Source organism: Phascolarctos cinereus, unplaced genomic scaffold (assembly GCF_003287225.1).
Source record: "Phascolarctos cinereus isolate Bilbo 61053 unplaced genomic scaffold, phaCin_HiC Scaffold_5;HRSCAF=322, whole genome shotgun sequence".
NCBI lineage: Eukaryota > Metazoa > Chordata > Mammalia > Diprotodontia > Phascolarctidae > Phascolarctos > Phascolarctos cinereus.
Window position 1 is genome coordinate 323572014 of NW_027555958.1, and position 26758 is coordinate 323598771.

General features: G+C 44.2%; 1 protein-coding gene across 2 annotated transcripts in view; it reads right to left on the reverse strand.

Moving 5' to 3' along the window:
- Nucleotides 1–26758, reverse strand: part of PKLR (pyruvate kinase L/R) — a 29575-nt gene that overhangs the window by 1931 nt on the left and 886 nt on the right. The window contains exons 2-11 of one of the 2 annotated variants that reach the window (XM_020991595.2): nt 15381–15520; nt 8803–8931; nt 7430–7612; nt 2481–2572; nt 2212–2343; nt 1548–1734; nt 1022–1292; nt 681–831; nt 293–445; nt 25–191 (exon numbers count right to left, since the gene is read on the reverse strand). In XM_020991595.2, coding sequence (XP_020847254.1) covers nt 25–191; nt 293–445; nt 681–831; nt 1022–1292; nt 1548–1734; nt 2212–2343; nt 2481–2572; nt 7430–7612; nt 8803–8902 — 1436 coding nt within the window. In that variant the 5' untranslated portion in view covers nt 8903–8931; nt 15381–15520. Of the gene's footprint in view, nt 1–24; nt 192–292; nt 446–680; nt 832–1021; nt 1293–1547; nt 1735–2211; nt 2344–2480; nt 2573–7429; nt 7613–8014; nt 8124–8802; nt 8932–15380; nt 15521–26758 lie in introns of those variants that run through there. The other variant, XM_020991596.2, reaches the window with a different exon arrangement.

Below are 26758 nucleotides of genomic sequence, written 5' to 3' on the forward strand. Positions count from 1 at the left end.
CTGGGTGCCTTGCTGGTCTCTCACCGGCCAGATGTTGTCAGTACAACTATAGCAGCAGCACAGCACTTGAATGAAGCCTCCACAGCACCAATGGCAGTGACCTCGGTAGGGTCACGGCTTAGGGGAGCTGCTCGACGAAGTTCTTCAAATAGCTGCCGGTGATAGACTGCAGCCTCTGCCTCTCGAGCAATCTGGAAGTACCAGGGGTCAGGGTCAGGCCTTGATATCTGGCCTGGATGGCCCTGGATATCTGGATCCCAGACATGCCCCACGTTCTCCATCAGCCCCATACCGCATGCTGCATCTTCACAGCCTCGACAGGGTAGCTACCCTTGGCTGTCTCCCCAGATAGCATGATACAGTCAGCCCCATCCAGCACAGCATTGGCCACATCACTTGTTTCTGCTCGTGTTGGCCGGGCCTTGGAGACCATGCTTTCCAGCATCTGGAAGTACCGTTTCCATAAGAGCCAAAGGTTAATGCTTTCTCTCCCACCCTATTCAATCCAGGCATTCCTTGCCACTCCAGGGGGTGTTCTCCCATCTCATGACCCTAAGTGTAGTTGTGATATGCTAAGGTCAGCTATATCCCACTCCCATGTCACAGCAGGAGAGTCAAGGGACTTTAGGTGGAGGTTGGTGCCCGCAATACCTATGACATGCCCCTTCTCTCTCCCAGACCTGTGTGGCACAGACAACGGGTTTGCCAGCCAAGTTGCAGCGTCCAATCATCATCTTCTGTGCCAAGAAGACTTTCTCAGCTGGGATCTCGATGCCCAGGTCACCCCGTGCCACCATGATGCCATCGCTCACCTCCAGGATCTCATCAAACCTGGGAAGTTTGGGCCCAAAGAGGGGCATGGCCAGGAGATAGTGAGCAAAGTCAAGGAGAGTAGAGCAGAGTCAGGAAAAGGGGGGTTAGGGTCACTTAATTTCAATTCAATTTACACTTGGAGGGGAATCAGGGAGCTGGAGGTGGGAGTAGGGGATGGGATAAAAAAGTCAAGGGCTGGAAGCCTCACTTCTCAACACCCTCGTGGTTCTCGATTTTGCTGATGATCTTGATGCTCCGTCCCTGAGGCCCCAGGGCTTCACGTACAGCAATCACGTCTTGGGCCTTTCGGATAAAGGATGCGAAGACGATATCCACCCCTTGCTCCACCCCAAAGCGCAGGTCCAGAGCATCCTGCTCGGACAAGCCCGGTAGATCCACTTCCGCACCGGGCAAGTTCACCCCCTTCCTGCTTCCCAGGATCCCGCCGTTCTCAACCTCAGTCACTAGGCCCTCTGGGTCTGTGGAATTCCAGAGGCAATGAGAGACGATTTTGTGCAATTTGGTGCTCTTTTAAGGGGTGTGGCCTAAGGTAAGGGGTGTGGCCTGAGACTATATAGCGGGGATGGGTGCAAGGTTTGGGGGGAGGGACATGTTCTCGAGGAGGCGGAGCAATGCTTGGGGCGGGACAAGGGGAAATACAGAGGGCGAGTCCAAGAACAAAGGGGTGTGGCCTGAATTAGAGGTAGGGCTAGGGACTACTTCTGTTCACCCACCTTTATGCTTAACCACCAGGGAGATAAGACCGTCGTCGATGTAGATCCGGCCCCCCTCTGACACTACCCGGACTATGTTGGGATAGTCCACCCACACAGTGCTTGCATCCCCCCGAGTCCGAAATGCCGGGTCCACTGTAACCCGGACCTGGGAACCCTTCACTATCTCCACTTCTGATTCTGGGCCCTAGGGGAGGGAATGGGAAGTAAGAGCAAGGGCTGGGATATGTGGGGGCTTGGTCTCCAGCCTTAATCTTGTTCGGGACCCTTCTTTCCTTATGGACCGTTTCTTTCTGTAGCACAGATTACTGGAGAATAGCTTTCTATATTACCTGTTTAGGGTCAGCAGCCCTATCCCTTATCGATTACATCCCAGCCCACACCCATCCCTGGTCCCTGTTCTTCACCCGACTCTTCCTAGTACCTAGGTTCAGCTATCCCAGATTCTGCGTCCTCTGGATCACTGCCCTAACCTTATTCAATCCTCAGCCTCATTCCAAGTTATTGGACCAATCCCTTACCGATTTGGCCCTGCCCACATCCATCCCTAGGCTCTACTTTCTAGCACCACCCCCTCCCGATTCTATGCAGCCCTTCCTTTCTTTGTTCCAACTGCCCTCGCTCCTCCCGTACAGCCCAAGTCTTTTACTGCCCAGGACCTCACCCCCTGCAGAATCCCTGTGCGTATCTCGGGCCCTTTGGTGTCCAGCGCTATGGCCACCGGCCGGTAGCTCAAGGAGGAGCCTGCGAAGCTCTCGACGGCTTCTCTCACGTTGGCTATGGATTCAGCGTGGTACTGGGGAGGGAGACAGGGAAAGAAGGGATAAAGACGGGGATCTGGGGCCAACCTTTCCTAAACCTTCTGGGCCTCCAAACCCCCGGGCAGAATTACCCCCCAGATCCAACAGCAACGCCTCCCATCCCTCACTGCACCTCGTGGGAGCCATGGGAAAAGTTGAGCCGGGCAATGTCCATTCCTGCTTTGATCATTTCCTTCAGCCGATCCACAGAGCGAGATGCGGGGCCTGTGAACAAAAACACACCATCACAAGATCTCCGTGTTGGAGGAGATTCAAGGAACTATCTAGAATAATTGATACCTGGACGAGAAAAAGCCCCAAGTGGTCAGCCCTCTCACCCCGGCCTACTCAGGTAGCCTACCCAATTATGCATATCTTTCTCCCTTGCAGTTACCGAACACCTTTCCTGTTCTCCACCCCACTAAATCTGCTCTTCTCCAGACTAACCATCCTCATTTCTTTCAATCAATCCTCATTGTGGGGGGAGGGTTGCCTGTAGGGCAGGAGGTGGCAGCTAGGTGGCTCAATAGATAGAGCACCGGTCCTGGAGTAACGAGGACCTGAGTTCAAATGCGACCTCAGACACTTACTAGCTGTGTGACCCTGGGCAAGTCACTTCACCCTGTTTGCCTCTGTTTTCCACATCTGTAAAATGAGCTAAAGAAGGAAATGGCAAACCACTCCAGTATCTTTACCCAGAAAACCCCAAATGGGGTCATGAAGAGTTGAACACTGCTGAACAACAATCTGTTTAGAGAGACTGTTCAAAGAAACTCTCCTCTGATTAAAAGATTCCCCTTTCTGCTCCAGAGACACCCTGTACTTTCCCAGATAAGTAGGGAGATAGTAAGAAACTTCCCAGTTGTCCTAGATGAATTTGAATCAGCAGGCCCAGATGAACTAATTCCCAGCAACTTAAAAGGACTTAGTGTGTATGATTGCAAGGGCCATTCACTGTCATCGATATTTGCAAGAGGTGGAGAAAGAGATATGGCAGGAGTGGAATGGGTAGAGACTTAAGGCAGGAAGATCAACTAGAAGGTTATTTCCAATAGTCCAGGTGTGGGGGGATGAGAACCTGCACCAGAGTGGTGGCAGTGTCAGAGCAGAGCAGGGTCATATAGGAGAGATGTTACACATGTAGAATGTCAAGCAACTTGATTTTTTTTTTAAATAAAGAGAATGGAACCTTAAATTTCTAGGCAAATGAATCTGACCTCATTTCCTGGCAAAACTTAAGGATGCTGGTTAGTGAACATTAGAATACTGCTCACTAAGAATAGAAGCACAGGGTCCAGGAGGGAGGTGGTAGCCCTATTGTGCTCCAACCTGGTCAGGCCAAATCTGGAATACTGGCTTTAGTTCTGGGCACCACATTTTAGGAAGGGCATTGATCAGCAGATGGCATCCCCAAGAGTGTCAGCAGGATGGTGAAATTTCTTAAGATTATGAATAAATAACAATAATAATAGCTAACATTTATATAGTACCTACTATGTGCCAGGCACTGGGCTAAGCACTTCACAAATATTATCTCGTTTGATCTTCACAACAACTCTATGAGGTAGGTGCTATTATTATCCCCATTTTAGAGATGAAGAACTTTAGACAAACAGAAATTAATTGACTTGACCAAGGGTCAGGCTGCTAGCAAGTGTCTGAGGCAGAATTTGGATTTAGATCTTGACTCTGGGCCCAGTGGTCTATCCACTCTACCACCTAGCTGCTGTCCCCTCCACCCACAAGGATTGGTTGAAGGAAATGAGGATGTTTAGTTTGATAGCTGTCTTTAAGTTGATTAAGGGTGTCAGGTTGAAGATAGATTAGATTCTTTCTGCCTGTTCAGAAAGGAAGTGAGAGGTGAAAAGCTTCCTAACATTGTTACCCAACAGTGAAATTGGTTGCTTTGGGAGGCAATAATTTCCCTTTCATTAGAGGTAATTAAGCAAAGACTGTCATATTTTAGTGGGGGGCGGTTTCAGGGACATATTAAACTAGATGACCTCTGAGATCCCTTCCAATTCTGTGATTTTCTGTCCTGGACCCTCTTTGCTTCTTTCTCGGTTTTGTGACACTTTCTCCAGATCCTATTTATCTGACTACTTTTTCTCAGTCTCCCTTGCCACCGGATCTTCATCCAGGCCACACCTTGGGTAAAGGTCACATTAGATTGGGTATGTCTCCCAAGACTCTATCCTGGGCTCTTTTTTCTTCTTCCTTCATTCCATTTCACTTGGTGATCTCAACAGCTTCCATGGAGTTATTGCTATACTGATAATTCCTAGATTTACTTACTTAGCCCTAACTTCTCCAGTTGCCTATTGGATATCTCAAGATTACACCCCATAGCTGTCTTAAATTCAGCATGTCTAAAATGGAACTATCTTTCTCCCCAAGCCTTTCCCTCTTCTTAACATCCCTATTACTAGGCACCACCATCCTCCCAGTCACACGGGCTCATAACCTAAGGCTCATCCTTTATCCCTCATCCTTAACCCTATATCCAATCTGTTGCCAAGTTGTATTGATTCTACACTTGTAACATCCCTCCTACATGCCCCTGCTCTACTCTGACACTGCCACTATTCTCACCCCACACCTGGACTTTTTTTTTTAAGGCAATTGGGGTTAAGTGATTTGCCCAGGGTCACACAGCTAGTATCAAGTGTTTGGTCTGAGGTCATATTTGAACTCAGGTCCTCCTGATTTCAGGGCCGGTGCTCTATCTACTGCATGACCTAGCTGCCCCTTCTGGCTTTTAAAGTCTTTCACCACCTTGCTTTTCCTTACCTTTCTAGATTTCTTCCATTTTCTTCCTCCTTCCTCCCCCTTCCCCCACCCCATCTGCATACACTTCCATATAGCACTCTGGCTTCCTTTCTGTTTTTGTTTGTTTATTTGGGTTTTTTTTTAGGGGGGGGTGAGGCAATGGGATTAAGTGACTTGCCCAGGATCACACAGCTAGTAAATGTCAAGTGTTTGGTCTGAGGCAAGATTTGAACTCAGGTCCTCCTGACTCCAAGGCTGGTAGTCTGTCCACTGTGCCACCTAGCTGCCCCTGATTTTCAAACATGACACTCCATCACCCAACTCCAGGTATTTTCACTGCCTGAAAATCTCTCCCTCATTATCTCTATCTTGGCCTCCCTGGCATTCTTCAGTTCCCACGTAAAATTTCACCTTCTATCAGAAATCTTCCCCATCCCCCTTAATGCTAGTGTTTTCCCTCTCCTGATTATCTCCAATTTATCCTGCATATATCTTGTTTGTATGTAGTTGCTTGCATTTTGTCTTCCTCATTAGACAAGCTCTTTGAGGGTAGGGATTGAGTTTGGTTTTTTGTTTGTTTTTATTTTCGCCTTTCATTGTAACCACAGCATTTAACACACTGCCTGGCACATAATAAGTGGTTAATAAATGCTTGTTTACTGACAGTGTGGTTAGTTTCCCTACCTTGTCTTTCTTCCCACTCCAGATCATACTCTACTCATCTGTCACACTGATCTTCCCTAGGGCAGCTAGGTGGCACAGTGGATAGAGCACTAGCTCTGGAGTCAGGAAGGGCGGGATTCAAATTATACCTCAGACACTTGTATGTGACCTTGGGCAAGTCACTTAACTTCCATTGCCTCCAAAAAATATTTGATCTTCCTAAAGTACAGCTCTGACCATGTCATTGCCTGCCCTACCCCAACTCATTAAACTTTATTTCTTCCCTATTACTTCCAAAAGCAAATATAAAATCCTGTCTTTGGCCTTTGAAGTCTTGGCCCCTTTCTCCCTTCCTGGTCTTCTTACACTTTACTCCCCACCGAGTACTATACAATCCAGTTACACTGGCTTATCTGATGTTCTTCATGCATGACCCTTCATCTCCAGACTCCATGCATTTTCATTGACTGTCCATCATGCCTAGAATGTTCTCCTCCCTCATCTCTATCTCCTGGCTTCCCCGATTTCTCAAGTCTCAGTAAAATGCCATTTTCTGCATTAAGCTTTCCTGGTCCCTCAACGCTGCTGTCTTCCATCTGAGATTAACTCCAATTTACCTTCTTACAGATTTTGTATGTACATAGTGGTTTGCATACTGTCTTCCCCATCAGAATATAAGCTCCTTTAGAGTAGGGAATGTTCTTTACCTTTTTTTGTATCCCCAGAACTTAGTACAGTTCCTGACACATATTAAATGCTTGCTGACTAACTCTGACTCATACTCCTGCTCAAAGACTTCCTCTTCTATTACTCAAATACAATTCTTCCTTTCCTTACTCAAAGAAACCTCTCCCCCTTCCCTTTTAGATCAGGGTCATCTCTATTGCACAGAGACACTTCTTTCCCCCATTTAGAGATATCCCTTCACAACTAAGAAGTTGCGCTGTAGCCTCTCAGAAATTGAACATTCTACCACTTCAGTCTTCCCCCACACATCAAAAGAAAATCTCTGGAAAGGGGGGGCAGTGCCACAGGATGTGAGATTCAATTATCCCTGGAGCCAGAGAATGATGTTGGTATATATAATATTCAAAAATGTGGAGCAGGAGTGGATGTTCTTAGGGTTGGGGAGGGGATCCAGATAAAGTGATATCGGTGTGGAGGATGAGGGGGGTGATGTTGGTAATGATGTGGGTAATGATATGGCTTTGATGATGTGAGATTTGGGATTGGGAAGGAGAAAAATGAGATCATTAAGGTATGGTACTATGTAGTTGGAATTTGGGGAAAATGGAAAGAACACTGGAGATATGGGTTCTAGGTCTGCCTTTGCTGTTAACTTAAAGTGAGATTTTGGACAAGTTTGTTGATTTCTCTGGGCCTCAGTTTCTTAGTCAAGTGAAAACAGTTACTTTTCCGCCTGGCTCACAAAGATGCTATTATTCTCAAATGAGAATTGTGCACGAAAGTGCTTTGCTTCTCAGACTCCCTGTCACTGTAAGGGGTGAGCATTGCCATTAGGGTTAGGGCTCTTGAGGGCAAAGAATGCCTTTTGCCTCCTTATTTCAAAATCTCCAGCACTTAACACAATGCCTGGCATGGGGTAGGCACTTAATAAATGTTTATCTATTGACTGACATTATTAGTTACCTATGGTGGCGATGATGCTGGTGCTTCGGGCAGCCACTGGTTCTGAGTCAATGTCCAGTAGGCAGAGATGCTCCAGAAAGGTATCTGCCATGGCTGCTGGGAGCTGCTGTCTCTGGAAGAAGGCAGCACCTAGCTCCTGGGTCAAATGGGCCACACTGGCCCTTCGAAGGTACCCCGCTGGCCCTGGTAGGGGAGAAGGGGAGGATGATTACAACACACACTGATGCCTAGAGCTACCCTAGAGCTCAACCCTCTCCCCACCTTCCCTTCTTTCATTCCCAGATTTCTCACTGTTCAAATACCCAGTCCCTCTATTCCTCTACCAATTTTAGCCCTTGTTCCATTTTCAGCCCCGTCATTCCCATACTCTAGAGTCTAGAACCTACATTCCTTGAAGGAAGTTCACCTGTATAAAATCCCCATCCTCCAACCCCTTCAGACTCCTTGCTTCTCAGTCTATCAGACTCTCCCTAATTATCTTTCTCCCAGCTCTCTCAGACCCTAAGATTTCCCATCCTAAGAATCAGTCCTAGGGGCCCTCTCGTCCTGTTCCTCCAAGCCCCCCACTCCTCAGCCGGAGCCTACCTTCCGTGTTGTCAGACATGTTCAAGTGTCTGTGTCTGCTGCCAGTCACCCGGTGTTACTCTGATCTGGGCAAGGCTCTGAGTGGCTGGTTAAAGTGTCACCAGACTCTTTGTCCTCACTGCCCCACAATTCACTGAGCATTTTGTTGCAGAGGGCAGAGTCCAGTGGCCACAGGAGCTTCCCATTCTGGTAGATTCCCCATAGCCTAACCTGCAGGCCTTGGGGGAAGGGGAGGACATTTCAAGGGGAGTCCCTAAGACTAGGAATAATCTACTTTTGGGCAATTAATGAATGAGTGTAAATAAGCTGCAGAGCATTTTGCACCAGAAAGCCTGGGTCCAAGTCCTGTTGGAAGAAACCTTAGATTTCATCTAGACCAACTCCTTCATTTTATAGATAAAGAAGCAGATCCAGAAAGATCAAGGTCACGGGGGAAGTAAGTAGATCCCAACCCGGATCTGTTTCCTCAAAATACAATGTTCTTCCTAGAGTAGCACAAAGCTGCTTCTTTCAACCTCAGTTCCCTCAGAGAATAATAATAATAGTGCCTTCTTACTTTTTAGAGTTCATTTAAGTATTCATTGAAGCAATATGTAGAAAGCACTTTGTAAAAGCCTCGTATGCAGATGAAAATTATTACGCAAACATGCACAGATCCTTTCAAATGGATATTGTGATAAACTGTACTTGTCCCTCTTCCTCCTCCTGGCAGGTTTCCTCCTTTATCCAATTCAATTCACTTGTGTTCAAGCACCGATGTCCAGTGAAGCTTTGTCCCCCATCCTTACCTCCTGGGGCCCCTAAGAGGAAGGAGGTCATCAGGTCCCGTTGATGCTTGGAGGTCCATGGCCCAAGTATTCCAGGGGCAAGCTCTTCCCCTGACGACATGGCCACAAATGGTGGGTCCTTCAAGCTGCCTGGAGCATGGGAGAAGAAAGAAACACAGGGGAGGGCGCCTGCCTCTCTTATCTGAGGGAGCCAGAGAGAAGAAAAGGGGCACACCCAACTGACCCTCCCCCATCCTCCGGTCGGACAGTCTCCTCATTCCCCTACCTCAAGCCTCTTTCTTTGGCCAGTCCCCACCCGGGGACTGTGTCTGTTAGGCACAGTGGATAGAGCACTGGCCCTGGAGTCAAATCTGGCCTCAGACACTTGACACTTACTAGCTGTGTGATCCTGGACAAGTCACTTAACCCTGATTGTCTGGGGGGTGGGGGTGGGGAGGAAGAGAAAGGATACCGGACTCAGATCTAGGATGGAGCCAGTTTCAAACTCTGCCCTACACTTATAAGCTATATGACAACAGGCAAGTCACGGCACCTTTCTGAGCCTGTTTCTTCATCTGTAAAATAGGGATAATACTGTAGCACTTATCTCACAGAGTTATTGTGATGGCCAAATGATATAATGTATGTGAAATGCTACTTGAAAGTACTTTATGTCAGTTATAATTATTCAGACATTCAGTCAACAAGCATTTATTAAGTGCTTACTATTTGCCAAACACTGTGCTTAGTGCTGGGGACACAAAGGCAAAGCTTGCTCTCAAGGGGCTCACAGTCTAATGGGGGAGCTGACATACAAACAACTATGTACAGATGAGCTACATACAGGATGAACTGGGGAGGTCTCTAAGGGACAGGATTAAGATTAAGAAGGATGGGGGAGTGGAAACTAGGTGGTGCAGTGGAGCAAGGGTGCACTGGCCCTGGAGTCAGGAGGAACTGAGTTCAAATCTGGCCTCAGATACTTGACGCTTAAGAGCTGTGTGACCCTGGGCAAGTCACTTAACCCCATTGCCTAGCCAAAAAAAAAAAAGGATTGAGAAAAGCTTTTTGCGGAAGATAAATGAGACTTGAAGGAAGCCAGAGAAGCTAGGAGGTAGAAATGAAGAGACAGAAAGATCCACATGGGTGGCAGCCAGTGAAAATGCCCAGCTGGGAGATAGAGTGTCTTGTGCTAGGAAAAGCAAGGAGTCATTGGATGTCATTGGATTGCAGAGTATGTTGAGGAAGGGGTTATAAAATGTAAGAAGACTGGAAAGGTGGGAGGTGGTGGAGTTTGGGTTGGGGGGGGAGGGAGGTACACATCATGAAGGTCTTTAAATACCAAATAGCTAGGTGGCACAGTGGATAAAGCACTGGAGTCAGGAAGACCTGAGTTCAAAAACAGCCTCAGACATCTATTAGCTGTGTGACCTTAAGCAAATCACATAACCCTGTTTGCCTCAGTTTCCTCGTCTATAAAATAAGCTGGAGAAGAAAATGGCAAACCACTTCAGTATCTCAGCTAAGAAAACTCCAAATGGGGTCACAGAGTCAGTGGTGACTGAAATGACTGAACAACAAATTTGATCCTGGAGCTAATAGGGAGCTACTAGAGTTTGTCAAATAGTGGACTGACATGGTCAGACCTGTGCCTTATGAAGATTAGTGTGACAGCTGAGTGGAGAATGGAGCAGGATGGGTAGAGACTTGAGGCAGACTGACCAACCAGCAAGCTGTTACAATAATACAGGCTTGAGGTGATTAGGGCCAGCATCAGGGTATTGGCAATATCAGAAGAAAGAAGGGAGCATATATGATGTGAAGTCACAATTGATGAGACTTTACAACTGGTTGGATATGGGGGGCAGGGCTAGAGAAAAAAAGAGGAACCTAGAAATGATGAGGTTTAGGGGTGCTGGTACCCCAAAATCAGAACATGAGGGTGCTATCTGAAAGAATTCGACCTAAGCCTTCTTAGGCAAGATTTATTAGAACATCCATCATATTGGGCAGAATCTTAAGGAGTCTGAATGTTAGTGAGCTATTGTCACCTTAATGGAGACAAGATGACCTTATATACAGAAAGACTGTGGGAGGGTCAAGGAGTGGCCAAGTAGTTTGGGGTGACTGGAAGAGGGATTTAAGGAAGATCTAGATGGGAGTGGCCAGTAAACTGGAGTGGAAAGAACTCTTGGGACCTGGACCACGAGGACCTGGGAGAATGGAGCCTAGCTAGGATTAAGGGTAGGAAATGGCCAGGGGCCATAGGGAGGTAAGACAATGGAGGGAAGATTGGGTGGAGCCACAAGAAAGGCCAGTTGATGGGATTATAGCCTCAGGCAAATACCAGAGATTTGGCCACGTGGGAAAGTCCAGGGTTTTTTCTTTCTGGGATCCAAATCCCAACCGCATAAGGATGACACCTATGTTTTGAGTCTTCAAGACTGAGAAGATGGTGGTATCCTTGACAGTAATAGGGAAGTTAGAAAGAAGGAAGGATTTTTGGGAAAAGATAATGAGTTTAGTTTTAGACATGTGGCATTTAAGATGTCTATCACATCTTGTTCTAGATGTTCAATAGGCAGTCAGAGATACTAGGAGGTCAGGACAGAGGTCAGGAGAGAAATTAGTACTGGACAAGCTGATGTGAGAAGTATCAGCATAGAGATGAGCATTGAATCCATGGAGGCTGGTGAGATCATCAAGTGAAATAGTATAGAGAGTGAAGGGAAGAGGGCCCAGGACAGAGCCCTGAGGGACACCCATGATTAGTGGTATGACTTCTAGCAAAGAAGACTGAAAATGAGTGGTCATGATGGGGTTGGGATCTGGGCCCTAGAAAGGAAAAACCCTGGACTTTCCCACATGGCCAAATCTCTGGTTCCCCTGAGGTTATAATGTCATCAAATAGCCTTTCCTTGTTGCTACACCCAATCTCCCCTCCATTGTCTTACCTCCCTATGGCCCCTGGCCATTTCCTACACTTAATCCTTGCTAGGCTCCATTGTCTAGGTCCCAAGAGTTCACCCGGCTTTACTGGCCACTCCCATTCAGATCTTCCTTAGACCCCTCCTTCAGTCGTTACATACTACTTGGCCACTCCTGGATCCCTCCCACAGTCTTTCTGCATATAAGGTCCATCTTGTCTCCATTAAGATTCTCAGATTCCTAAAATCTAGCTACTGCTCAGATTCTTAGAATCTAGCCAATACTTGCAGACTCCTAGATTCCTCAAGGGCCTGGCAATATGGGGGATCTTTAATAAACCTTGTTTTTGGCAGAAAGGAGGCTTGGGTCGAATTCTTTTGGACAGGACCTGCATGTTGTGATCTTGGGGTTCCAGCACCCCTAACCTCTAGACCTCATCAGTCATATAGGTAGGAGAACCAGAAGACAGTAGTGTCACAAGAACCTAGAAAGAAGAGAGTATCATGAAGAGGGTGATCAACAATGTCAAAGCCTATAGAGAGGTCAAGAAAGATGATATTTGAGAATTGTTAATAATTTTGGAGAGATTTATTTTAATTGAATAGTAGGGTTGCAAGCCAGATTGCAGAGAATTAAGAAGAGAATGAGAGGGAAGGAAGTGAAGTCCCCCAAAAGGGAGGAGAAATATAAGAGGATAATTAGTGAGGATGAATGGGTCAAGTGAGGGTTTTTTGAGTATGGGGAAGACATGGGCTTGTTTGTAGGCAGTTGGGAAGCAGCCAGTAGTCAGGAAGCAATGGAAAATTAGTGAAAGAGTAGGCATGATAGAAGATGAAATCTGCTAGAGAAGATGGGATGGAATGGGATCACTTGTGCCTGTAGGGTGGTTTGCCTTAGCAAGGAGAAGATTCACTCCTCGTGAAAGAGTAGATAGTAGAAAAAAGCATCTGAGATGAGGAACAAGGGAACAGGCCTCATTTTTGTTAGTGAAATATGAGGCAAGGTTATCAGCTAAGAGGGTTTGAAGAGGAATGCAAAGATTTGGAAAAGCAGATGTGGTGAATGGCAAAGTGAAATGATTGTTGTTCAGTCTTGTGACTCCATATGGGGTTTTCTTGGCAAAGATACTGGACTGGTTTGCCATTTCCTTCTCCAGTGGAAACAAAAGTTAAGTGATTTGCTAAGGGTCACACAACTATTAAGCTATTAAGTGTCAGAGGCCGGATTTGAAGTCTGGTCTTCCTGAATCCAGTCCCAGTGCTGTATGCATTGAGTCATCTAACTGCCTCAAGTGAATTGATTAGAGAGATATAAAAGGATTATGGGTTGAGATTAAGTAACACAAACTTGTAATAGATCTAATCAGCATGGTTTCAAGATTCCCCCTTCCTCCCCTCCAGCTTCCTTCTAGGGAGCGCTGAATCAGGTGTCAAAAGACCTGGATTCAAGTCTCAATTCTTTGGCCAATTCCTCAGTATACTTGGTTGAAATTCCATCCGAGAATGAAAGTAACTGTGGAGAGGGAGGAGGGTTGGGTTGGGTGGGGCTGTAGCCCCGGGGAAAAGAAACTAGTTGAGAGAGCGTTCTGGATTAGGGGGGATATGATAGGTATGGACGGGGTTTGTTTTACCTCATTATCTTACATACATAGAGCTCATTGTGGTTTACCAAATTGTGCCAAACACTGTGTTATGCTCTGGGGATACAAATGCAAAAGTGAGACAAGTTTCTATTCTCAACAAGTTTAACTTCTGACTGGGAAGACAACACACATAGAGGAATGGTGGCCAAGGAAGGGAGTTTTGGTCTGGGAAATTTTCACAAAGATAATGAGTGGAATAATAAGGCAGTTCATTGACACACTCAATCCAGAAGCAATAGTAGTAAGGATGTGATTACTATTCTCAGAGAAAGAAGGAGGTGGAGGAGGTAGGACAGATACCTGCTAAGGTCCCTGCTACATAAGCTATGCTATTTTTTTCCCCCTAAGATAATGGTCCAGGAGACTAAGGCTGGGACTGTTGACATAGCTTCCTAGTTGCCTAAGTACAAAAACTTCACACATGCTGCTTCCTTAGAGGACCATCACAGCAAATGCCCAAGGCAGAGGAACTAGGTCCAATTGAATTAATGCTGTATCCTTGCTGAATATTCTTTCCATGCTATTGTTAAATCAACATCCTTTCACTAAATATTAGATGATCTACAAACATCTCATTTGACTCCAATCGCAAACCTGAACACTGGACTGATCTGATTCAGGCCTGTCCCAAAAAAAGGTAGCTGGGCCTTTGTGGCTTCTTGCTGCTTCCAAGCAAGATAAAGTGATAAAGTGTCAGAAAAGAGGGTGGTGTATGAATATATATATATATCTCACATATACATACATACATACATACATACATACATACATATAACCAGAAAAGGAGGTGGGTTGGTCATGCAGACATAACAGAAAGATCTGCAGCATGTTAGGTAGCTCTTCTGTGGGACATCTGTGGAAAGATAGAGTGCAGACTGGCAGAAGATAAAAGCATGGATGGGTTGTGACCTGCACTCACTAGTGAGACCGTGAATCCAGCAAAGTGAATTGTCCTTGCCCTGCCCACCTCATGGGGTTGTTTTGAGGCAAGTTTGGTAAACTTTTTTGGTAAACCAAAATTATGTTACCTCAGTCTCATAATTGTGTTTATAGCAATACTGCTCTCGTCTCTTCCCAAGATGGGGTTGATCCTGGGTCAGGTGGTTCCAATGGACCTCCCAAAGGTGATACTCTAGAACTTTCAGTGAAAGCATAATGAGAAGAATGAATGAACAAATGAATGAAAAAATATTTATTAACCAATTACTATGTGTGGAGCCCTAAGACAATCCTTGCCCTCAAGAAGGTTACATTCTAATGGGAGGGACCTCACACAGAGGGGAAATGGTGGCCAGGGAGGGGCACTCTGGTCCAAAAGTTACTGAGATGATAGGTGTATATTGTTGCTTCCAGGAACAATGGCTGAGCTGATTGGTTTATAGTTCACATTCCAGAACTGAAGGGGCAGGGCAAGGACTATGCTTTCAGTTGTTAACAGATTGGAGAGGAAGTGACTTTAAAGGAGAGGCTGTCACTTATCTGAAGGGTAAGCTCCAGGGTGCAAATTCCTCTAGGATATGGGCTCCAGTATTGGGGAGAGGCAGTAGTTGTAAAGGAGATGTTTGGAGAGGAGTAAATATCAGAGTAAAAGGAATGGAGGTTGTGGAGCAGAAAAGACTTTCTTGAAGGGGTGAATGGTCCAGGTCAAGGAGAGAGGGATCTAGGCTCCATCTATATAGAGGGTAGACCAGGAAAAATGGACTCAAGCTGTTGCAGCCAGAGATTATAGGTAGACTTTAATAATTATTATATGTTATAATGACTAAGAGAAGATAGGGCTACCTTCCCTTGGAAACTGGTAAACATGGGAGCTGTGCTAGGTGAGATGAGAGGGTGCCCCAAGGAGCCAGAAATTTGGCTATGATTGATGCACTTAGTAGCTAGGTGCTCCTCAGTTTCCTCATCTGTAAGATGGGAGAGGGGAATTGGATTAGATGATCTCTAGTTTCCCTTCCACCCCTGACCTTCTATGATCTATGACCTGTGAGAGACACTCATGGAAAGAATTCTGGATTTGTAGTCAGGATACCTGGGTGGTTTGCAGGCAGCTGCAGTAGATAAAGCCTTGGGAATGGAGTCAAGAACCAGGTTCAAATCCTGCCTCAGACACTTAGTAGTTGTGTGATGCTGGGAAAATCCCTTAGCCTCTCTCAGCTTCAGTTTCCTCATCTGTGAAAAGAGGATAATATAATAGCACCTCCTTTGTAGGGATTGTGAGGATTAAATGATATGTCATATGTACTATATAAGTGCTAGCTATTATTCACATCTAACTCTGCTACTAATTACCAATGTGCCCTTGATCAAGTAATTTAATTTCTCCAGGTCTCAGTTTCTTCTTCTGTCACATGAAGGAAATGGACTAGATGATCCCTAAGTCCCTATCAGTTCTAAATCTAAGATCCTCTGATTATTCTCTTCATTTATGATCAGAGAGGGGGGAGGGGAAGGGGGGACGTTTGGACTGGGTCCTAATCAATCTCAGAAATTCAATTTATACTGAATACTTGGGGATAGTGGACTTTCATACACCATCTTGGCCTAGTCTATACACTGAACTTGGACCTGAAACTAGATCAAACATCAAAGGCTTTGGCTAACCATCTGAAGGGACTTTGAGGTAATCACAGAAAGGTCTAAAGTTCCAAGAAGGTGGATATCAGCCAAATATGAGGAAGAATATCCTAACAATTAGAGCTGTTGGAAAATGGAATGGGCTGCCATGTGGGGATAATGAGCTACCCATTCAAAAGAATGTTTTAGTAGAACCTGGATAACTAATCCTTTGTGAAGGATGTGGTAGCAGAAACTCCTATATCAGGTGGAAATCTGAGTATATGATGTTGGGAGTCCCTTTTTATTTAAAATAATATTTTTTAATTAATTTATTTTGATTTATCAACAATCACTTCCATAAGCTTTTGAGTTTAAAATGTTTCTCTCCCTCCCTCCCTCCCCAAGATGGCTTGCAATCTGATATAGGCTTCACATTTAGATTCCTATTAAACATATTTTCACATTAGTCATGTTGTAAGGAAGAATTAGAACCAATAGGAGGAACCACAAGAAAGAGGAAACAAAACAGAAGAAAAAAAGAGCAAATAGTATGCTTCAATCTGCATTCAAACTCCATAGTTCTCTCTTTGGATATGGGTAGCATTTAGGGAGTCCCTTTTAACACCATGGCACTCTGAAAGGAATAGGGATACATGTGAGCAGGGTTTTATGGTCTATGGGAGCTATAACTTGGTCAAATTGAATTGTTGAGCTGGGCTTATTGGTGCAAGTAATCCCTGTAATCCCTGCTCCTAGGGGATGCCAAGGCTGGTGCATTGCTTGAGTTTGGGAGTTATGAGCTTTGAGGAGGGATAAAGTGGATTGGGTGTCTGTCACCAATATGGTGAGACCTTTGGAGTGGAAGGCTGTCAGGCTGCTTAAGGAGGGCTGAACTGATTTAGGTCAGAAAAGTAAAGCTGGTTAAGGCTTCTGTGGTGATTGGTATTAGAATCAGACCCAAGAATGGCTGCTGCACTTCCAGCCTGGGAGAGCTCTATAGGTAGACCCAGTATAAAAAAATTTTTTTAATTGTTCAAGTGAGTGTCAAATTACAATCCTAATCACAAAAAAGTATACAAGATACATTTTAATGTTGAATTTACATTATTATTTCCCCATATCAACAGAACAATAAGTCAAGCCCTGATTTGTAGCCCTTTGCTGATTTCTGATGTATAAGTGCTCACACTGAAAATATAACCAAGGGCCCTTGGGGGCCAGTATAAGCTGGCTCCAGCTCACCACTGCTTCCCCCTGATCAGAAGTCTTCAGGTAGAAGCTGGATTACCACTTACTGGGTGTATTGCAGTAAGGATTTTTTTTCCAGGTTGATCTAAATGGCCATTTTACAATTCTGTAATTCTGTCATGTTGATCAGGTTCAATACTGAAGACTTCTTGGTTATGATAATCTTTGGTTTATGCCCCTACACTGAGTACACCTCACAGTAGTATCTAAATTTGACTAATCTCTAGCTCTTCCTTAAATGTGGAAGCTTGAATATTGACTTGTAAGCATGAATATTGAATAGGCTTATTAAAAGCCATTTAAAGAATAAAGACTACTCCCCTACCCCCTTCAGCAAGGAAAGAGTTATAGCCCACCTTAATGTGAATGCCACTTCCACTTTCCTTCCCTATAATGGAGATAGTTTCCCCTCAAAAAAAAAAAGTACAACATTGATGGGTGAACTCCCAGTATATGAGTGGAACTGAAGACCTCACTGAAGAATAGTGTTGACATCTCTCCTTGGCTGCTCACTCCCTCAATCTGACCAGGCTGCAGTATCTCAGCTTTTGCTCTAACAGGTCCAAACCACTCTTATAGAAGGACAGATCATTGGACCTTCCACCTTGGCTCAGGCTGTCCCCTCCATCTAATGTCACTCTGTCAGCTCACATTCCTGTCTCTACCATCCCCTAGAAGTCCTATCCATCTCTTTGTGACTTCTCTTCCCTGAAAGGCCATCTCTCCTTCAGTAGCCATGCTCTTCAGACCTATGGCATTAGTGGAAAGGACTTCTTTCCTTGCAGCTCAAGCTCAGGTGGCCTTCTGGCAGGTTCAACCAGGACGGGAGAGTCTGGCCTTATTCCTCTCATCATAAGGAGAAGTAATTTCCTCTATCTCCCCACATATACCATGGAATATGGGAATAATTATATTCATGATACATATCTCATAGGTTTTTGTAAGTTTTGTAAACTTTAAAACACAGTATGAATATGATTTATCATTAAGCATGGAAGAGGTGGCATTTTAGCTAGGGTTTCAAGGAATTGGACAAGCAGAATTGAAGGCTAAGGATGTATATGCCAGTTACTAATACTCTCTACTTATATGCATATATGTAGCCCTGCTCAACCCTCTGCTGCCCTAGTAGAATGGAAGCTCCTTAAGGGTAGAACTATTGAATTTTTGTCTCTGCAATCTCAACACCTAATATAATGCCTGGCACATAGTAAGTCAGTCATCTAGCACTCATTAAGTGCCTTCTATGTGCTAACCACTGTGCTAAGCACTACAGATACAAAGAAAGGCAAAAGAGTTCTTATATTCAAGGAGTTCATAGTCTAAGTGGGAAGTGAACAAAAAGTACAAACAGATACATGCAAATAAGACATAGATAAAATAGACTGGAGGTAATCTTAGAGGGAAAGCACTAAGATTAAGGAGGACTGGGAAAGACTGCTTGCAGAAGGCAGGACTTTGGCTGAGATTTAAAGGAATCCAGGGAAGCCAGGAGGTGGAGATAAGGAGGGAGAATGTTCCAGGTTTGGACACCAGTCAATGAAAATGCTTGGAGTCAGAAGATGGATTTTGTGCACAAAAGATAACAAGGAGTTCAGTGTCACTGGATACCCAGTAGGTGGTAGGTGTAAGGTATAAAAAGACTGGAAAGGTAGGAAGGGGTCAGGCTATGGGGGGCTTTAAAAGTGAAACAGAGGATTTTACATTTGATCCTGGAGGCAATAGAGATCCCCTGGAGTTGACTGAATAGAGGAGTGAGATGGGAAGATCAATTTGACAGCTGAGTAGAGACTAGAGTAGGAAGAGACCTGAGGCTGAGACGCCAATACATAGACTATGGCAATGGTCCAGGTGGGAGATGATGAAGGCCAGCATCAGAAGAGAGAAAGGGGAACATTCAAGAGATATAACAAGTATAGAAATGACAGGACTAGGCAATTGGTCAGATATAGAAGATAAGAGAGTGAGAAGTAGAGGATGATACCTGAGTTTTGAGCCTGGGTGACTGGGATGACAGTAACAGTGAAGTTGGGAAAAGGGGAGCATTTGGAGGGGAAAAACCAGTGGGATCATTTTAGATGTGTTCAGTTTATAATGTCTATTAGACATCCTGGAGGTCAGGAGAGAGGACAGGGATAGACCAGTAGGCACTTAAATGTTTTCTGAATTGAATTAAAGAAACAATCTGGATGATGGTGCAGAGACAAGAGAGCAGATGGGTGTGTTTGGGGAATGTGCAAATGCAAGGTTTAGACCGGTTTGGCTGGAGAATTAGGGTGTGTGAAAGGTAATAATAGTGAGAAATAAGCTTGGGAAAAAGCATTGGGTGACAAGTCACAGTTCTTTAATGACAGACTAAGGAGTCTGGACTTTATATGAGGCAATCAGAAGCCATAAAAAATTGAGATATTCCCAATAGATAAACCATGAAAGTACTCTGAATCTCACCACATGCCCAACAAATTGGCAAAGATGATAAAAGATAGAAATAATGATGAAGGGGCCATGGGAAGATAGGCATACTAATATAGTGTAAGTGTAGCTATTAATTGGCCCAACCATTCTACTGAACCCCAGAGAAACCACTGCTAAACGTTTATTCCAAGGAGGTCAGGAGAGAGGTAAAGGTCCTCTGTCAATCAATTAACATTTATTAAGCACTATATGCTAACGTTGTGCTAGGGACTGGGGACACAGAGCCCAAAGGGAAATAATTTCTGCCCTCAAAGAGCTTACATTCGAAAGAGACAACATGCACATAGATATGTACAAAACAAATTCAAGGTCATCCTGAGGCAGAGGGGCAGAGGGGTCATACTAGCAGCTGGGTGGATGAGGAAAGGTCTCCTGTTGTTTGTGGGATTTGAGCTGAGTCTTGAAGACAAGCAGGGATTCTAAGAGACCAAGGTAAGGAGGGAGTAGGTACCAGGCTTGGGGCGTAGCTAGTGCAAAGGCAGGAGATGAAGATGTCATGTGTGAGGAAGAGCAAGTAGGACAATTTGGCTAGACTGTAGAGAGTGCTATTGTGGGTCAGGATACTAGTGAAACTGAGGAGACAAGAGTAAGCTCCACACAGCCTCACAACACTGGCTGAGCCTGGGGAGAACATGGAATTTTTTTTTTCTATCAATCAGTGGAGAAACATTTATTAAAATTTACTATGTGGCAAGAACTGTGACAAGTATAGAGGATACAAAGACAGAAGTGAAACAGTAAATAGTCCTTGCTTTCAAGGAAATACTACCTTAAGAGGTGAGACACCATGTATATAATTAAGTGTAACTGTTTCGTGTTGACCACACTTATATCTGGCTTATATGTGGTGATCACCCCTCTGTCCTTCTCTCCTCCCCAACTCCTGTCTTCATACTAGAGACCTTCAACATGCATTTCAATATGCCCTCAAACACCCTAACCAAGTTCCTCAACTTGCTCATTTTCCATAACTTCCTCCTCAATCAGAGGAGATGGTCATTACCTTCATCTTCTATCACCCACCAATACTCTGCCTTTACGTTCATAATCTCTGAAATTCCCTTATTTGATCATAATCTGTTAGCATTCCAGCTGAGCAAGGACATTTTGTTGCAGAACTGGGACAACTTTGGGTTAACTTTGCCCCAGATGGATTGATTGATCCCGGACCCGGTTGTGGGTCCTTTGGATAAGAAGAGTATAAAAGGAAGTTTGTAGCAGTTTTGGCTTTTATCTGTTTTTATCTTCCTAAACCGTCTCTTTTTTAAATTTTTAAATTTTTTATTAATTTATTTTGATTTATCAACAATCACTTCCATAAGCTTTTGGATTTAAATTTTTTCTCCCCCTCCCTTCCTCCTTCCCTCCTCAAGATGCCTTGCAATATGATATAGGCTTTACATGTACATTCCTATTAAACATATTTTCACATTAGTCATGTTGTAAGGAAGAATTAGAACCAATAGAAGAAATTACAAGAAAGAGGAAACAAAACAGAAGGGAAAAAAAGAGCAAATAGTATGCTTCAATCTGGTCCTGACTTCAGGGCCAGTGCTCTATCCACTGTGCCACCTAGCTGCCCCTGAACTGTCTTTTTAAAAAAACCACAGGCCCTGGAGTCAGGAGTTACCTAAGTTCAAATCCGGCCTCAGACATATAACACTTACTAGCTGTGTGACCCTGGGCAAGTCACTTAACCCCATTGCCTAGCCCCCAAAAAAAGAAAAGAAAAGATAAAAAACCACCATAGGAACTATATTTACTTGAATACATTTAAATATATTTTTAGCAAAAAGGACTGGGTTTTTTTTGTTTGTTTGAGTTTGGGGTTTTTTTGGAGCCCCTGGAGCTCTGAGAGCATCATCATGCCAGATGTACAACCTGGAGAATGAAGAAACTTATGCAAGACATGTGAAGGTAAAAAGAAGTAAAAATGACAAGACTTTGTGTGTGATTGAGCTATGTGGAATGAATAAAAAGTAAGGAGTCAGGGATGATGCCAAAGTTGGGAACCCAGGTGACTAGAAGGAAGGTGGTACCCTCAACAAAACTAGGGAAGTTCAAGGGGCAGTTAGGTGTTGAAGTGGATAAGCACCAGCCCTGGAGTCAGGAGGACCTGAGTTCAAATTCAGTGTCAGACCAGATACTTGACACTTACTAGTTGTATGACCCTGGGCAAGTCACTTAACCCCAATTGCTTCAATTTTAAAAAAAGTGTTAAAACTAGGGAAGTTCAGAGGAGAAATGGGTTTAGGGAAAAAGAAAACGACTTCTGTTTTGGACACATTGAATTTGAGATGTCTTCACAGTATCTATATTGAAATGTCCAGTGGGCATTGTAAGGTCTGGAGGGGAAAGACTTGGGTTGGATATACTACAGATCTTGGAGTCATCTGCATTTAGTCCATGGTAGCTACTAGAGACACCAAGTAAGAAATCATGTAGAGATGGAGTACTATTGTGCTATAAGAAATGATGAGTAGGCAGACTACAGAAAAACCTGGAAAGACTTATATGAACTGATACTGAGTGAAATGAGAAGAACCAGGAGAACATTATACACAGTAACAGCCACATTGCTCAATGACTGACTTTGATAGACTTGGCTCTTCTGAGCAATGCAAGGATCTAAGACAACTCCAAAAGACTCATGACAGAAAATGCTATCCACATCCAGAGAAAAAAATGGAGTCTGAATGCATATGGAAGCATACTATTTGCTCTCCTTTTCTTTTGTTGTTTTGTTTTATTGCTTCATTCTTGTGGTTCCTCCCATCAGTTCTAATTCTTTTTTTTTTTTGGCAATTGGGGTTAAGTGACTTGCCCAGGGTCACACAGCTAGTAAGGGTCAAGTGTTTGGTGTGAGGCCGGATTTGAACTCAGGTCCTCCTGACTTCAGGGCCGGTGCTCTATCCACTGCGCCACCTAGCTGCCCCTAATATGGAAATCTTTTTTTTTTTTTTAATTTTTAGGCAATTGGAGTTAAGTGACTTGCCCAGGGTCAAATAGCTAGTAAATGTAAAGTATTTGGTCTGAGGTCAGATTTGAACTCAGGTCCTCTTGACTTTAGGGACGGTGCTGTATCCACTGTAGCACCTAGCTGCCCCCCTCTAATTCTTCTTTACATCATGACTAATGGGAAAATATGCTTAATATGAATGTATAAGTAGAGCCTATATCAGATTGCATGCCATCTTGGGGAGGGGGAAGGAGAGGGAGGAGGGGAAAATTTTAAACTCAAAATCTTATGGAAGTGAATGATGAAAATTAAAAATAAATAAATTAATTATTAAAAAAAAAAAGAAATTATGAAGAGAAAAGAGGAGAGGGCCCAAGGAAGAACCATGGCTCATACCCACAGTTACATGGAATGACATGGGAGATGACTCAGCTAAGGAGAATGAGAAGGAGCAGCCAGACAGGTTGTAGTAGAACCAACGGAGAGCTATCTCATGAAACTCCCGAATTAAGAGGGTTGTCAATAGTCTCAAATGTTACAGAAGGGTCAAGAAGATGAGTACTGAGAAAAGGTCATTAGATTTGGCAGTTAAGTGTTACCTCTGGTCCTAGGCCCATGGGGGTGGTAGTGGTGGAGTCTGGGTTTACAAAGGGCCCAGGGGTAGTTCAAGCCCAAAGAAAGGGAATCATGCTTTTTTCTGTCTTTCTCTGCATTGTTGTGCTTCCACCAAAAATTCCAGGAAACATTGCTTAAATAAAGTCTACCCATAGTTCCAGGGTGGGGAACCTGCAGTCTGAGGCCACATGGGGCGTCTTCAAACTTCCCCACCCTACCTAATGTCTTCCCTAAAAGGGACTCAACAGAATTGCTGTACCATTTTCTTTTTGATCCTATATACAATTAATTGATTTTGTTCTGTAACTGCTTTTGTCCAGTAACTCCATAAGTCATGGTTCTTTGCCTCTGAACTTAGCTCAGAAGTCAGCTGTCTTGTTAATGGGATGGTTTTAGAAATCTAGCTCTCCTGCCTCAAGGAATTTAACTGACCTTGGGAAATGTTAAATGTTAAATGTGTTAAAGCAAGGAAGTTGGGCCTAATATCTTTATACCACCAAGCTATCCTCCAAGGATGTTTGGTTTGCTGTCCAAAAGCCTGTGCTGTTATCTCACACCTGAACTCAAGCGATGAGCACTTCTTAGTCTCATGAGAGAAGGGGGCGAAGTTGCTAGCCTCCATTCAAAACTTCCAATCAATCATGCTGTTCCCTGTGCCTCAGCTTTGTAACCAATCGTGTTGCTCTCCATCCCATGATGTCATCTACCCTGGTCTGTTCTTTGTTTTGTATTCTTCAAACCTTATAAAAGGGGAACTGTCCTTTTGCATGGGGTATTTGGCATTAACGGAGGCAATTCATTGACCCATTTTTTTGTTTTTGGGTAGGCAATGGGGTTAAGTGACTTGCTCAGGGTCACACAGCTAGTGAGTGTTATGTGTCTGAGGGCAGATTTGAACTCAGGTTCTCTTGACTCTGAGGTCAGTGCTCTATCCACTGCGCCACCTAGCTGCCCCTATTGACCCATTAATTGACAGGCAGTCTGTCCCTGCTAATAAATGTTATCTTGCCTGGAGATTTGCTTCAGTTTGCCCTTTTGTTAAATTCCAATTGCAACATCTACAACTTAGAATCTTAGAGAGTTACTTAGAGCAGAGACATCAAGCACAGCCACATTTTGGCTCAGGGTGTAGCCCAAACCAGATTAAAATGTAGTTGGGCAACGTTTAACAATGGAACGTAGATAATGTTAACGTGTTTTTCCGTGTCAATATGAAACTGGAAGGCATCCTCCTTTTTATTTGAATTTCAACACCACGGCAATAGATCGTACTGCCTTTCAGAATGAGGACTTGAAACAGGATCTTTTCCTGGTTCCAAGGCTAGCTCCTTCTATACTATGTCAAGGTTCCCCTCCTGATATAAGTCAGTCTAGAGTCAATGAGCATTTAAAAAGCTTCACAACCTGGCCCCTTCTTCCCTTTTCAGTTTTCTTACACTCTATTCTCTGCTACAAACTACAGTCCAGTTACTTGCTATTCCTCTCACCAGACACTCCATCTACCTACTCTTTGCTTCTTTGATTGCCTATCTCCCATGCTTGAATGTTCTCCATTCTTACCTTTTCCTCCAGGCTTTTCTGGCTTCTTTCAAGATTCAGCTCAAATCTCACCTTCCTAGATTGCCTCCTAATTCCACTGTATGTATCTTGTATGTTGCATGCTATCTCCCCCATTAGAATGGGAGCGCCTTGAGAGCAGGGACCGTGTTTTTGTATTTGCTTTTGTTTGTATCTCCAGTGCTCTGATTTATAGTAAGTATTTAACACATGCTCAGTGAGGCCTTACATTCTCTTACTCTGTGAATACCTTTATTACAGGGACTATCTTTTGCTTCTTTGTATCTCCGGAGCAATGCCCTGGCACATAGTATGTGTTTAATAAGTTGTTAGTTGACTAACTGACCCCCATCTAAAAGGCTGTTCCTCACCACATGGTTAGCAGACCCAAGCCAACTATAGAATGGGTACACATGCTCCAAAGTCTCTCTAAGACAACCATTTTATGTCATCATGACTCCCACAGGCAGGTTTTCCAGCTTCTTCCACATGGGGAAATCATACCAGTGGCACACTGTGCATGTTACAGTCTCCACTTAGACCTAGATTGTTCTCCTTTCTTATCTCTGCCTTTTAAAATATTTTCCTACAAGGCTTAGCATAGGCTCCACCATCTTTGTGAAGACTTCTCCAAATACACTGATTTTTAGAGTTCTCTCCCTTTTCAGATTATCATTCCTTGTTATGTTTTAATAGCAGTTAGGTGGTGTCATAGATGGAGAACTGGGCCAGGAGTTAGAAAGACCTGAGTTCAAATCTACCCTCAGATACTTACTAGCTTTGTGAACTTGGGCAAGAGCTAAGTAGAGCTGGTTGTTCATTCAAGTTAACATCCATGTGCCTCAGCACCCACTGGAATTTTTTTTGGGGGGGAGATGGAAGAGGTAGCGGGCAGGCCTAATTTATTTAGTACACAGAGGCAGACACGTATGAGATACAAAGAGATGGAATTGTAATTTATTTATAATTTTTTAAATGATCCAAGATCCACTCACCTTGATTTCCATTTATCTCCCTTATCTAGTAGTTCTCCCAGCTGCTCTTCCCTTCCACACCTAATGTTTAATGGAGTTGCTATCCCACCCAACCCAACCCCACCTCCACCTCCATGCTTTAGCTTGAGCTTCCACTTCATCATCGTAATCTTTAGGGAAATCAGAGTTAGCTTCTCCTTCAGAAAGTTGGGAAACCAAATCCCTTATTTTTTGTCTCTCATAGCTCTCCACAATTTTGTACTAGCTTGACTTTCCAGTCTTATAGCACACCTCCCCTCATACACCCCCTCTCCCATGCTGAAGGTGTTATAGGTACAGAACTCTACCCACTCATCATTCCTTTGCTTTGTGCAGTCTAGAGTAGGGTGCCATATGATTAACTGATTAACCAGCTTGGGGACAGTGTGATATTTAATTTGGCTATCAGGTGATGCTACCCTCAGGTCACCAAACTAGTACCTAGCTACATGAGAGTAGAGTCAGTATATGAAGACTTTTCCCAATAGCTGTAATTTTCCTCCATGCTCATTGAATGACATTCCAACTCCACAATGAGGGACATCCTCTGACCTCCCTTGAGCCCTCCTGAGCCCTGGGCCATTGCAGCTGGGCTCCCCTGGGCTGGGCTCACCTTTCTTTAAAGCTCAACTGAAGCCCCGCCTCCTCCAGTAAACCTTAATTCCCCAAGGAATTAAGGAGCTCTTTTCTTAGATGTTAACATATCATTGGGAGCTGTACTTTGAAATGTACTGATTGCATAATTTGGGCATTATAATATTATCAAGAGAGGCAGTATTGCAAGAATCAGGTGGAAGCTGGCATAGGATTCAGGAAGACCTAGGTTCAAATTCTGCCTTTGCTACATCCTTGCTGTGAGACCCAGGACAATTCACTTAACTTCTCAGTGCCCTGAGGAACTCGAAGGGGAAGAGCAGGTTCCTTGGTGGAGGAAGGTCCTCACTGGAAGGACCGAAGATGAAAACACAGGTCTGGTTTAAAATG